The 14,474-nt window shown below is 41.4% G+C and overlaps 1 protein-coding gene across 6 annotated transcripts in view; it reads left to right on the plus strand.

Moving 5' to 3' along the window:
* TBC1D8 (TBC1 domain family member 8) overlaps positions 1–14,325 on the plus strand; it is a 143,417-nt gene extending 129,092 nt beyond the window's left edge. For 3 of the 6 annotated variants that reach the window (XM_081591517.1, XM_081591519.1, XM_081591520.1), the window contains 3 exons: positions 9,889–9,978; positions 12,065–12,162; positions 13,317–14,325. In XM_081591517.1, the coding sequence (XP_081447643.1) occupies positions 9,889–9,978; positions 12,065–12,162; positions 13,317–13,784 (656 nt within the window). In that variant the 3' untranslated portion in view covers positions 13,785–14,325. The remainder of the gene's footprint in view (positions 1–9,888; positions 9,979–12,064; positions 12,163–13,316) is intronic. The other 3 variants (XM_081591521.1, XM_081591522.1, XM_081591523.1) reach the window with 1 other exon arrangement.
* Positions 14,326–14,474: the final 149 nt, after the last annotated feature.

Below are 14,474 nucleotides of genomic sequence, written 5' to 3' on the forward strand. Positions count from 1 at the left end.
TTGTTTTCTTGGAGAATGTTCCTTGTGCACTTGAGAATACGTATTCTGCTACTTTGGGATGGAATGTGTTGTATATATGTGTGGTTTAAGGCTGATGCTTCATTATTGATTTTCTGTCTCGATGTTCTATCCGTTAATGTAAGTGAGGTCTTAAAGTCGCCAACTAGTGCTGTATTGCTGTCAATTTCTCCCCTTAGGTCTGTTAATATTTGCCTTATATATTTAGGTGTGCCTCTCCTGGGTGCATAAATGCTTACACATGTTATATCTTCTTGTCAGATTGACCCCTTTATCATTATGTAATGCCCTTCTTTGTCTTTTATTGCAGTTTTTGTTTTAGTCTGTTTTGTGTAATGTAAGTATAGCCACCCCAGCGTTCTTTCTGTTTTCATTTGCAGGGATTGTCTTTTCCATCCCATCACTTTCAGTTTGTGTCCTGCTATCTCAGTGAGTCTTTTGTAGGCAGCGTATGGATGAGTCTTGCTTTTCCATCCATTCAGTCACTGCTTTTTTATTGGAGAGTTTAGTCTGTTTAGATTTAATTATTGACAGACATGCGCTTATTGCCATCTTGTTAATTGCTTGTTGTAGTTCCCCTCGTTTCCTTTTTTCTCTCTTCCCTTGTGGTTTGATGACCTTTTGTGGTGTTACATTTAGATGTCTTTCTCATCTTTTGTGTAGGTTTTTGCTGTGCGGTTATCACAAGTTTCACTATATGACAGCCTATATATATATTTAGATCTATATAGATATCTATACATAGATCTATACAGATCTATACCAGTCTGTTTTAAGTTGATAGCAACATAAGTTTACACCTATTCTAAGAATTATGTATTTTTACTCCCTCCTCCTACATTTTACTTTCGATGTGAAATTTTACATATTTTATTTTTTTATATCCTTTGACCTATTATGCTCTACTTAATTGTACTACTTTTGTCTTTTAACCATTTTATTAACTTTGTAGGTGGTTGAGCAATCTTTATATTGCCTTTATCAGTCAGATTTTGACTCTGCTACGTTTTCTTGTTGCTAGTTAGGACTTTTTCTTTTTAGCTTAAAGAAGTCCATTTAACCTTTCTTATAAGGTTGGTTCAGTGGTGGTAAAGGCCTTTACCTGTTGTTTGGAAATGGTTTATCTCTCCTTCAATTCTGAATAATAACCTTGCTGGGTGGAATATTCTTGATTGGAAGTTTTTTCCTTTTAGCACTTGGAAAGTATTGTGCCACTCCCTCTGGCCTGCAGTTTCTGCTGAAAAATCAGCTCATAGTGTTATGGGGGTTCCACTGTACATAACAACATTGTTTAACAAATGGAAGAGAAATATTCCAGATGATTTGATACCCCATCAGGTGATACAGGGATGAACAGTATTCTGGAAGATTACTAAAATTGGAGTTTTCATTGCAAAAAATTGATTGATATGTAGGTATTGGTCATTTTACTCAGCTAGTTGCACTAATTGGACTTCCAGAAGACAACTTTGTGGAAGAACATTAGATGCATTAGGAAGAAGCATCAAAACCAGCTACTGAGAATGATGTATTGGAATTGGTAAATGAAGACAAATGAATGAGGCATTGGAGGCTTCCTGTAAGAGAGCCTGCTGAGAGTGGGGCTGACAGTGTGGGCTCTGTTCCTCCTGGGAACTCTGGGATGCAGGGAATACATTGTCAGACTTGCAGAGCAACTCCCAGGGGTGTCCCTGCTGCTCTGGATCCATGTGAAGTGATGTTTTCAAAATGCTGACTCAAGTAAAATTGGAGCTGCTTCAGTCTTAGTGTTCAGCTTTAAGTGAAGAAGTAGAGATTTCTTCCTGAGGTTGTTTACATCCCAGAGTGCATTTGCTGTCCAAAAGAAGAGTTTTTTCAGGAGCTGAGTTAGGTGGCTCAGTGGTAAAGAATCCTCCTGCCAATGCAGGAGACACGGGTTTGATCCCTGATCCAGGAAGATCCTACATGCCTCAGAGCAACTAAGCCCCTGTGCCACAACTATTGAGCCCACGCTCTAGAGCCTGGGAGCTGTAAATACTGATCCCACACGCCACAGCTACTGAAGCCCATGCACCTGGAGTCTGTGCTCTGCAACAAGAGAAGCTACCACAATGAGAAGCCCGTGTACGGCAGAATAACTCGCGACAACTAGAGAAAAGCCTGTGCAGCAGCGAGGACCCAGCACAGCCAAAAATAAATGTCTTAAAAAGTTGAGCTAAAAAGAAAAATGTTGTAAATGATTCCAATTTACTGTTTAATTAAAGATAGTTTTATTTTGCTGTGCTGTACATCGTGCCAGATCTTAGTTCCCTGACTGGGAGGTCAAACCTGTACCCCTCTGCAGTGGAAGCACAGAGTCCTAACCACTGGACTGCCAGGGAAGTCTCAAAGGTAGTTATTTTAAAAAGGACTTAAAATGTTGAAAACCTGAGTGAACTTCATTGAAAATTGGAAGATCACATGAAAACATTAATGTGCACTGATGAAGTATGGATTCAAAGCAGAAATTCATCTTAGAAAACTATAAGGTTATAAATGCTTCATTAGTGATGCTTAGTCAATATTATAATTTGAATCCTGAAGCATAATTATAGACTAAAACAGCAATATCTATATAAATGAGAAGTTTATATCAATATCTGTATAAATTTTTAAATACTTTATATGAAAAAATGTTGGCTGGATTTAAAATTCAGTCATATTATGGGACTTCCCTGATCAAGGAACTAGATTCTGTGTGTTGCAACTAAGAGCAAAGATCCTGCATGTTGCATCTAAGACCCAGTGCAGCCAAATAAATAAATAAATACTAAAAACAGGAAACCAAAATTGAGTCATATTATGAAAAAACTCAGATTTGTTATTAAGGGAGAATCATCATACACTTGAAGTAAAACAAAAACATTTGAACCATTCAAATTCTCAGTACTGGCAAGAAAGCAGTTTCCATCAAGTACAGCAAAATGCCATCTGCTTCTACCTTCTTGTCCAAATAGTTTCTCAGTGATGCTGATAGTCCATTGAAGAGGCTGTCTTTTAAAAATCCTAATTAAGAATTGTATGGAGACATTTCAATATAATATTAGTATGAAAACTAATATTAAAAAGTCCCGAGCATGCTAAGATTTCAGTACCATTTGACCCATTTTGTTACTTGGCAAAATGTATGTTGTTCCATTGCCCTTGATTAAAGAGTGCACCTTAGAAGTTCAAGTCCATTGACAGAATGGCTCCACTTTCGAAGTCTGTGCAGTACAATTGAAAATATACTAGATCTTTGCAAGGCAGCTATGCTCACTGCTCTACCACCAACACTGAAATACACTAAATCTTTGCATGACGTTGTCTGCTTTGTCCAGAGTGCCTGCAGATGAGACCCATAAGTACTGATAGTAATATATATGGACTTCCCATATATATTAATGGGTAGCTCAGGGGTAAAGAATCCACCTACCAGTGCAGGAGATACAGGAGACCTGGGTTTGATCTTTGGGTCAGGATGATTCCCTGGAGAAGGAAATGGCAACCTACTCCAGTATTCTTGCCTGAAAAATCCCATGGACAGAGAAGCCTGGGGGCTACTGTCCACAGGGTCACAAAGAGTCGGACACGACTTTAGTGCCTGAACAACAACAGTGACTACTGATATAAAACCATAGGTTTCACGGAATATTCTCTGTGGATGACAACCTTAGTAGTATTATGGAATGGGAAATCATGTGTTTGAAATTACTATCAAGAGACATGGCATGTGACAACTACTCTTTGCCTAAGAAAAATGTTGTGGCACCCAGGTCACGTCCACCATATTGGTTCTTCACTTTTTGGTCAGCCTTTTCTTATGGTTATACTAAGAAACAATACTGAAGATAAAATCTATAATCTCCTGCCTATGAGAGTGTGCTGATACGTCAGAACACCTGCTGGAACCCAAGGGACTGAAGGATCGTTACACCATTCTAAGGACCAGATTATTAATAGGCATGACCCAATTGGCATACATGAAGAAGGCTTATCAGCTAAAGTGGAAATATGTGAACTAAATGATGACTCCAGTCATGAAAGATCAAGAACTTCCCCTGGAGACTGGAGACAGTCGGTCTGAAGACTCAGATTCTGAAAATGGATGCTGTACTAGGGAAACTTGCAAAGGTCAACTTCTCACAGGATCCAGAAGTGATAGTTTACATCTGATAACTTGGGAAGTACTGATGCCAGCTGCATCAGAAAGGCTCATTCGATTTGGGACAGACAGCTGAGGCTAGATGTAAGTCTGGTCTTTGGATTGGGATCCTGAGTTGAAAATATCACTTGAGGGTTTTGAAAAATATGAATAGTGTAGAATATAAACCTCCTGAGGAACCTTTTGTGAAATTAAAAGACTGCATTGAACTTATAATTTTATTTTTATTTATTATTTATTTTTGGCTGTGCTGAGTCTTCATTGTTTTTGCTTGGGCTTCCTCTGGTTGTGGCAAGCAGGGGGCTACTCTGTATTGCAGTGTACCAGCTTCCATTTCAGTGGCTTCTCTTGTTGCACAGCACAGGGTGTGGGCCACTCGGGCTTCAGTAGTTCCAGCTCTTGGTCTCTGGAGCACAGGCTCAATTGTTGTGGCTCATGGGGCTTAGTTGCTCCTCAGCATGTGGGATCTTCCCAGATCAGGGATCGAGCTCATGTCTCCTGCATTGGCAGGCGGAATCTTTACCACTGAGCCACCAGGGAAGCCCCTCCGTTGAACTTTTTAAGAGAAAAGCTAGTTGCTTAAAACCCCTGATATTATGCAAATTGTCAAGGAGCCACTAAGATTGGATTTGTGGTCCTAGTGAGTGTCCAGTATGTGTCACAGCTTAGGAGGTTTTCTAGATTATATATCTGGGACACAAGTTGGAGAGCTTGGTTGATCTTCCTGTCCTACTGATGACTTGGGAATACTGGAATTCTTAATTGATCCAAATGCAAGTCTGTGCTGTTAGAAGTTGATTGCTGTTTCTAGCCACCATGGAGAGGTAGAGGAGGGTACTGTTTGGCTTTTTCAAGAAGAAAATATGATGGAAATGGTATTATTATTTAACTTTTTATTTTGTATTGGTGGTTGTTGTTCAGTTGCTCTGTTGTGTCCACCTCTTTACGACTCCATGGACCACAGCACGCCAGGCTACCCTGTCCTTCACTGTCTCCTACAGTTGCCTCAAACTCATGTCCATTGAGTCGGTGATGCCATCCAAGCATCTCATCCTCTGTTGCCCCCTTTTCCTCCTGCCCTCAGTCTTTCCCACCATCAGCATCTTTTCAACGAGTCAGCTCTTTGCATCAGATGGTCAAAGTATTGAAGCTTTAGCATCAGTCAAGGAATATTCAGGGTTGATTTCCTTTAGGGTTGACTGGTTTGATCTCCTTGCTATCTAAGAGATTCTCAAGAGTCTTCTCCAGCACCACAGTTCAAAACATTAATTCTCTGGTGCTCAGCCTTCTTTATGGTCCAACTCTCACATCCATACATGACTACTGGAAAACTAGCCTTGACTGTACAGACCTTCATCAGCAAATGATGTCTTTGCCTTTTAATACACTGTCTAGGTTTGTCATAGCTTTCCTTCCAAGGAGTAAGTGTCATTTAATTTCATGGCAGCAGTCACCCTCCGCAGTGATTTTGGAGCCCAAGAAAATAAAGTCTGTCACTGTTTCCATTGTTTCCCCGTCTATTTTCCATGAAGTGATGGGACCGGATGCCATGATCTCAAGTTTTTTGAATATTGAGTTTTAAGCCAGCTCCTTCACACTCCTCTTTCACCTTCATCAAGAGACTCTTTAGTTCCTCTTCTCTTTCTGCCATTAGGGTCATCTGCATATCTGTGGTTGTTGATATTTCTCCCCCAGCAATCTTGATTCCAGCTTGAGCTTCATCCAGCCTGGCATTTCACATGATGTACTCTGCATATAAGTTAAGTAAACAAGGTGATAATAGACAGCCTTGACATACTCCTTCTCCAATTTTGAATCAGTCTGTTGTTCCTGTCTGGGTCTAACTGTTGCTTCTTGCCTGCATACAGGTTTCTCAGGAGGCAGGTAAGGTGGTCTGGTATTCCCATCTCTCTAAGAATTTTCCACAGTTTGTTGTGATCCACACAAAGACTTTAGTCAATGAAGCAGAAATAGATGTTTTTCTGGAATTCTCTTACTTTTTCTATGATGCAGTGGATGTTGGCAATTTGACCTCTGGTTCCTCTGCCTTTTCTAAATCCAGCTTTTACATCTGGAAGTTCTCAGTTCACGTACAATTGAAGCCTCACTTAAAGAATTTTGAGCATGACTTTGCTACAGTGTAAGATGAGTGCAATTGTGCGGTAGTTTGAACATTCTTTGGCAGTGCCCTTCTTTGGGACTGGAATGAAAACTGACCTTTTTTAGTCCTGTGGGCACTACTAAGTTTTCCAAATTTGCTGGCATATTGAATGCAGCACTTTCACAGCATCATCTTTTAGGTATTTCAAATAGCTCGGGAATTCCATCTCCTCCACTAGCTTTGTTCATAGTGATGCTTCCTAAGGCCCACTTGACTTCCCACTCCAGGATGTCTGGCTCTAGGTGAGTGACCACACCATTGTGGTTATCTGGGTCATTAAGACCTTTTCTGACAGTTCTTCTGTGTATTCTTGCCACCTCTTCTTAATCTCTTCTTCTTTTAGGTCCTTTCCATTTCTGTTCTTTATTGTGCCCATCTTTGCATGAAATGTTCCCTTGGTATCTCTAATTTTCTTGAAGACATCTCTAGTCTTTCCCATTCTATTGTTTTCCTGTATTTCTTTGCATTGTTTACTTAAGAAGGCTTTCTTATCTCTCCGTGCTATTCTTTGAAACTCTGCATTCAGATGGGTATATCTTTCCCTTTCTCCTTTGTGTTGGAGTGTAGCCGAGTCACAATGTTGTGATAGTTTCAGGTGGACAGCTGAGGGACTCAGCCATACGTATACATGTACCCACTCTCCCCCAAAGTCCTTTCCCATCCAGGCTGCCCCATGACATTGAGCAGAGTTCCTGCTGTGCTATACAGTCGGCTCTTGTTGGTTATCTGTTTTAAATATAGCAGTGTGTACATGTCCATCCCAAACTCAGTATCCCTCCCTCCAGCAACCATAAGTTCATTGGAAAATGGTATTACTTTGATGACTGTAGTGTCAAGTGCATCTGAAGGCCATACAGGGTTGAAAGCAGTCTGTGTCCTCTTCTGCCAGAGATAAGCAGCTTTCAGTGCAACTGGTGTTTTCCCCCCACAAGCATCCCATTTAGAAAGTGACGAGATGACAGTGTTACAGGGAATGGATGTGTGCTCCGACTAGACAGTCCCTGAAGCCACAGGGAGACGTCTGTGCTGGTGTCTGTCTGCTGAAGCCATGCATTTATCCACCCATCACACAGACATTTGAGATCAGGAGTTTCAGAAAACCAAATGCAAATCCTTCATCCGACTTTTAATTTGTGCAGAATGTGGAGACACAGTGAAAGCATTAATAGGATTGTCTCTTAATCCATGTATAGTGCTCAACTGTGATTTACAGGTATACTGGAATGTCAAAACAAGATTACATTGATAGAAGTTCATAATTTCATTTTAAAAGGTTGAAAGAACATTTAAGGATTGTATAGACTCTGTGGACTGTTTTTCCTAATGCACTGTAGCTTATTTCTGAAAGAGTAGCTAACAGGATGAGCGTTTTCCAGTGAGCTCCCAGCCTCCTCCACTGTCCCCTGGTGTCCAGTCCGGGTCCAGGTGCTTAATGCCAAGATGGTGGGGAGAGAGGTTGGAGAGCACTGCTCTGAGGTTGGCTGGCCTTTTCTGGCTCCCTGTCACTGCTGATGCTTGACCTACCTCCTCTGGATACTCACCCACCCTGTAAATTAATCACTCCTCTGTGCTCCCATGCTTGTGTATTAGTTCTTTTATGACAGCATCCTCCTAGAGTGACTATTGTACACGTTTCTCCTGTTTGATACGCTGAGGTCTTTTGAGGGTAAGGATCTAGTATATGCTTGACATCCCAGCGGCTGCTACCTAGGAAGCAATTTCTATGGTGACTGCCTCAAGTACTATCCAGTGTTTGTAATTTCCCTCCTATTCAGTGTGAATGGGCTTCCTTGATAGCTAAATTGGTAAAGAATCTGCCTGCAATGCAGGAGACACCAGCTCGATTCCCGAGTTGGGAAGATCTGCTGGAGAAGGGATAGGCTACCCACTCCAGCATTCTTGGGCTTCCCTTGTGGCTCAGCTAGTAAAGAATCCACCTGCAGTGCAGGAGAGCTGGGTTCGATCCCTGGGTTGGGAAGATCACCTGGAGAAGGGAAAGGCTACCCAATCCAGTATTCTGGCCTGGATAGTCCTGTATAGTCCTGTATAGTCCTGTATAGTCCATGGGGTCACAGTCGGACTCAACTGAGTGACTTTCACTTTCAGTGTGAGTGGATTCTCACATGTGCCACTGCGTAGAATTTGTTTTGGGCAAAGGGCAAAGTAGGAAAAAAGAAATGACTCAATAATTTTGTTGGGGGAGGGGGGGTAGCAGTGAATAAAGACCAATGGAAAATACAGACAACCCCAAGCATCCTCCACCTTTCAAACCCCAGAAACCTACTTCACAAGTAGGAAGGAGGGTAGCTCACCAAGGCTTTGGTGCCACCTTGTGGCTATTTGTTGGATCACAACAGGATTTTGCCTTATTTATTCTCAGTGAATGGCTTACTATTTTGAAATTTCAACATTTTTTTGAGGATCCTTCATTTGCAGTCCCTTTTAGAATTTGTTTGGCAACAGCTTTATCGGTTTATAATCCACATACCATAGAATTCACTCACTGGATATGTATAGTGTCTGATTTTTAGTATAGCCATTACAAACCATCATCACAATTTTAGAATATTTTTATCTCCCCAAAAAGCCTGCACCCTTATTTATTGTCCCCAGTCCACTCATTTTCCCCTGGCTTTCAGATATGTCTGTTCTGGGCTTTTCCTGTAAATGGAGTCTTGCTGTATGCACCCTTCTGTGTCTGCCTGTTTTCAGTTAGTATGTCTTCAGGGTTCATCCATGTTGCAACATCAGTGCTTACTCCTTGGTTTTGCCCTAATTTGTTCAATTGATGAATACTTGGTTGGGTTTGTTTGGGGCTTCCCTGATAGCTCAGTTGGTAAACAATCTGTACTTTTTGGCGCTTTGGAACAAATACTGCTGTGAACATTTGTGTACAGGTTCTGAGTGGGAATGTTGTCATTTCCTTTTGATATATACCTAGGAGTGGAATTGGGTAAAAATGGGAACTTATTGACTTAATTTTTGGTAACTGCCAAACTGTTTTCCAAAATGGCTATGCCATTTCATATTCACACCAGCAGTGTATTAGAGTTTTGTATATTTCCAGAAAACTTGTAACAGGCTTTGAATTCAGGAAAGCTTTTTTCAGTTTTTGCTAGAAGTTATTTAAGTATACCATGATGTGCTAATTACTGGAAAAAAAAAAATTAGAAGTTTAAAGCAATTACCCTGTATTACATCATCCAGAGATGTTATTTCTAGAATTTATGTGTGTATGTATATACATACTTATAATTTGAAAAAATCAATTTTTAACCACATGGAAATTTTTCTAGGTCAGTATCAGCAGTGTCTTATGAATTTGTGTCATTACAGTACCTACAGACATCAGAGAAAAAAGAGTGTGTCAGATGCTTCTGACTTCTTGGTGTACACAGGGTTCAGACCAGGGAGGACCCCGCAGCCCTCAGACTGGGGGTTTCTAGCTTAGCCTTTAGTTTTACCTAAAAAGCTAAATTACTGTTAGTTTTGGTTAAGACACAATAATTTTCCCAATTAATTTTTAAAATTTTCTATTTTTAAAAAGCACTCACTGAAAATGATCGAGACAGCCAGTCACCACTGAAGAATCCTCTGTTGTCGACGTCAAGACCCCTGGTTTTCGGCAAGTCCAATGGTATGTACCTCTTTTCATTACCTTCTGATCAGGAACACCACTGCAGTCTTTAAGAATTATTTCACAGCTATTCTTAGAAGCAGAGCATCTCTTCCTCTCCCTCCTAGGAGCTAATACTGAGACCACTGCTTCAGAGGCCAAACCTTCCAAGGTGCAGTGTACTGGGTGACTGCCCTCAACCCTCCCGTGTTTCTTCCTTCAATATTGCAGGGGTTGTCCTAGAACAAGAGGTCATTCAGCTGTCACTATCTATTTGTGGCCACTTTCTGTACAAGACCTTTGTACAAGATTGATCTCTGCTTTTCAGTTTGTATGTGGGATTTGCTTAGTGGAGTCCCTCATCCCCTTACCACTCCTTTCCATTTTCCTTTTGTTTTCATGGAATTTACTTCAGTTCAGTCGCTCAGTCGTGTCTGACTCTGTGCGACCCCGTGGATTGCAGCACACCAGGCCTCCCTGTCCATCACCAACTCCCAGAGCCTACTCAAACTCATGTCCATTGTGTTGGTGATGCTATCCAACCATCTTTCGTTCCCTTCTCCTCCCACCTTCAATCTTTCCTAGCATCAGGGTCTTTACCAATGAGTTGGTTCTTTGCATCAGGTGGCCAAAGTATTGGAGTTTCAGCGTCAGCATCAGTCCTTCCAATGAATATTCAGGGCTGGTTTCCTTTAGGATGGACTGGTTTGATCCCCTTGCTGTCCAAGGGACTCTCAAGAGTCTTCTCCAACACCACATTTCAAAAGCATCAATTCTTCAGTGTTCAGCTTTCTTTATAGTCCAACTCTCACATCCATACATGATTAATAGAAAAACCGTATCTTTGACTAGACGGACCTTTGTTGGCAAAGTAATGTGTCTCTGCTTTTTAATATGCTGTCTAGGCTGGTCACAGCTTTTCTTCCAAGGAGCAAGTGTCTTAATTTTATGGCTGCAGTCACCACTCGCAGTGATTTTGGAGCCCAAGAAAATAAACTCTCTCACTGTTTCCATTGTTTCCCCATCTATTTGCCATGAAGTGATGGGACCGGATGCCATGATCTTAATTTTTTGAATGTTGAGTTTTAAGCCAGCCTTTTCACTCTCTTTCACTTTCATCAAGAGGGTACTTTAGTTCCTCTTCACTTTCTGCCATAAGGGTGGTGTCATCTGCATATCTGAGGTTATTGATATTTCTCCCAGCAATCTTCATTCCAGCTTCTGCTTCATCCAACCTGGCATTTCGCATGGTGTATTCTGCATATAAATTAAATAAGCAGGGTGACAATATACAGCCTTGACATACTCCTTTCCGAATTTGAAACCAGTCTGTCGTTCCATGTCCAGTTCTAACTGTTGCTTCTTGACCTGCATACAGATTTCTCAGGAGGCAGGTCAGGTGGTCTGATATTCCCATCTCGTAATTTTCCAGTTTGTTGTGATCCAGTCAAAGGCTTTGGTGTAGTCAATAAAGCAAAAGATGTTTTTCTGGAAGTCTCTCGCATTTTCAGTGATCCAACGGATGTTGGCAATTTGATCTCTGGTTCTTCTGCCTTTTCTAAATCCAGCTTGAACATCTGGAAGTTCACGGTTCATGTACAGTTGAAGCCTGGTATGAATTTTGAGCATTACTTAGCTAGCAAGTGAGATGGGTGCAATTGTGCAGTAGTTTGAGCATTCTTTGGCACTGGAATGAAAACTGACCTTTTCTAGTCCTGTGGCCACTACTAAATTTTCCAAATTTGCTGGCATATTGAGTGCAGCACCTTCATAGCATCATCTTTTAGGATCTGAAATAGCTCAACTGGAATTCCATCCCCTCCACCAGCTTTGTTCATAGTGATGCTTCCTAAGGCCCACTTGAGTTCGCATTTCAGGATGTCTGGCTCTAGGTGAGTGATCACACCATCATGGTTATCTGGGTCATGAAAATCTTTTTTGTATAGTTCTTCTGTATATTCTTGCCACCTCTTCTTAGTATCTTCTGCTTCTGTTTGATCCATACCGCTTCTGTCCTTTATTGTGTTCATCTTTGCATGAAATGTTCCCTTGGTATCTCTTAATTTTTTACTTAGACTGAAGTCTATATTCTTTCCTTTGTCTCAAGGTGATACAATTGATTATCAGAAACAGCTGAAGCAGATGATTAAAGATTTGGCCAAAGAGAAAGACAAAACTGAGAAAGAGTTGCCCAAAATGAGCCAGGTATGGACTTTATTCTGTACAAAGAATTTACTATTTTAGCAAGCTATGTGTTCCGTGGTAAGCTTTTTAATTAAGCCGGACCCCCACCTTACCTCCTAAGCTATAATCAAAGGATCTTTAAGACATTTTAAACATTGTGACATTTAAATAGGAAATATTTAAATTGTGGTCCATTCAGCTATTCAGATGTTCAGCACTCTTCAGAACAGGATGCTAGCAGATTTCATATCCTCAAAAGTTTCTGTATCAAACTCATTTACCAGGTTGTGATGCAGATTCATTCCCTAGAGCACCAGAAGCTATTTGGGAGACTGTGGACAGAATTTTTCATATAAAAAGTGCAGTTTCTTGAAAATTGCTGACTACGTATTAGTGTACTGATACAGCTTCAAGTTGAAAACCTCCCTTTATTATAGGACTTAAATCCCTCTGGTACTCCTGTGAGCCCCCAGGAGTAGGATTTAGCAATTTTGTTTTTGATCATGAAACAGTGTTGCTCCACTCTGAGTGGCTTTCAAACATTCATTCTACTCTCTGGATATAATCAGTTAAATCTCAGTGTCAGTTGTACCTCAGTTATCATGGGTATTTCTCTTGAACCTCAAATGCTAAATTAGTAGCTCAAACCATTTTCCTGTTCCTAGAGTGACCGTGAAGCCAAGTCCCACCTCTGTTGTGACATAAAGATTCTCAATTTGGGCAGGAGTGTGTGTTGCCTGAGTGTGCACAAGGCATCACTGTTGAACTTTATGGCCTTATCTACTGCTTTGGTATTTCCACCGGATTAACAAGTCTAATAAGATTAATTCAGTCCTAATATTTAGGGTGTTCCCAGACTTTTTCTACTAAAAACACTAGCATTCGCATCCTCATAAAACCCATCTCTATGCACAGCTTCTGAATATATTCTCACAAGTTGTTTTCCTGGGTTGAAGGGTGTAACATTTTTAATAGCTGCTGTAAAGACAGCACAAGTCTACACGGTGTATGGAAATCCTCTGGACTTGGTGAGTCTTCAAGGGCAGAGACTACCTCTTATTTTCTGCTGCAAGAAGTACGGTGTGGTTTTGATCAGAGAATTAAGTATAAAGTTTAAAAACAAACATATATTTGTTACACTATTATATTCAGATTTTCCCCCCTCACATTTCCAGAGAGAGTTTATCCAGTTCTGTAAGACTCTGTACAGTATGTTCCACAAAGACCCGGAAGAGAATGACCTGTACCAAGCCATCGCCACAGTCACCACGCTGCTGCTGCAGATCGGGGAGGTGGGGCAGCGAGGCGGCAGCTCTGGGAGCGGCTCCCAGGAAGGCGGGGAGGAGCTGCAGGCCTCGGCTCCCTCTCCCTCTTCTGAGCAGGACTTGGTGTTTGCTGACACGGACACAGGGCAGAGTCCTCAGGAGTCCCAGGCATTTCCTGAGGAGGCACAAGGGGACTGGACTGTCTCCCTTGAACATATTTTAGCCTCACTTCTGACTGAACAGTCACTAGTCAACTTTTTTGAAAGGCCACTGGACATTAAATCCAAACTTGAAAACGCCAAGCTCAATCAGTACAGCCTCAAGACTTGTGAAATGAGCCGCCAGTCACAGCCTGAGCTCAAGCTGAGCAGCCCATAGGACAGTGGTTGGCTGAGACCCATCTCCATACCAAAGCGCAGACCAGGTCCCCGGGTGCGGTGAGCCCAGGAAGCCAGGTTTGTCCAGCTCACCGTGAATACTTTACAAGCTGGGTACACACTGTGGCTGGGGGAGTTTAGACACTGTCAGTGCTAGAGGGTGTCAGCTCCCTTGACACTTGACTTGCAATTCCATTGTTACCAGGTTTGCTGTAATAGGCACTTCTGCTGTGACGCTAATGTTCTGTTCTCAGTTGGAAGCTAAAAAAGTGAGAGATGTGTGATACTAACCAAGATGAGAGAAGCCCAAGCACTCATCCTTCACTTGAACGGGAGGGACAGAGTTCACTTTCAAGATTTGAGAGCCACTATCTGTGCAATTGTATTTGGCTTTTTTTGCACTAATTTTGTTTCAATGCTGGTAATTGAAACCATGTTAATGTATTTGGTTGTATTCACTTTGTGTCCTTCCAAAAAATGTGTACAAACCACGCTTTCAATGTTGGCCTCCAAGTTTTTTTAAAAACAAAGTTTTGTATCAACTTGTTTTGTGTCTGGATCTTATTTCAGTGTCTAAGGTTTGGACTGTGCCTGTCTGGATTGGATACCTGTAGACCCACCCCCCAGCCCCTACAGCCTACACTCCAGGTAGCCTCCAACCCCACTACCATCATCAATAGGGTTTCAAAAG

This window comes from Giraffa tippelskirchi, chromosome 4 (genome assembly GCF_054371585.1).
Source record: "Giraffa tippelskirchi isolate mGirTip1 chromosome 4, T2T-mGirTip1v1.2.pri, whole genome shotgun sequence".
Lineage (NCBI taxonomy): Eukaryota > Metazoa > Chordata > Mammalia > Artiodactyla > Giraffidae > Giraffa > Giraffa tippelskirchi.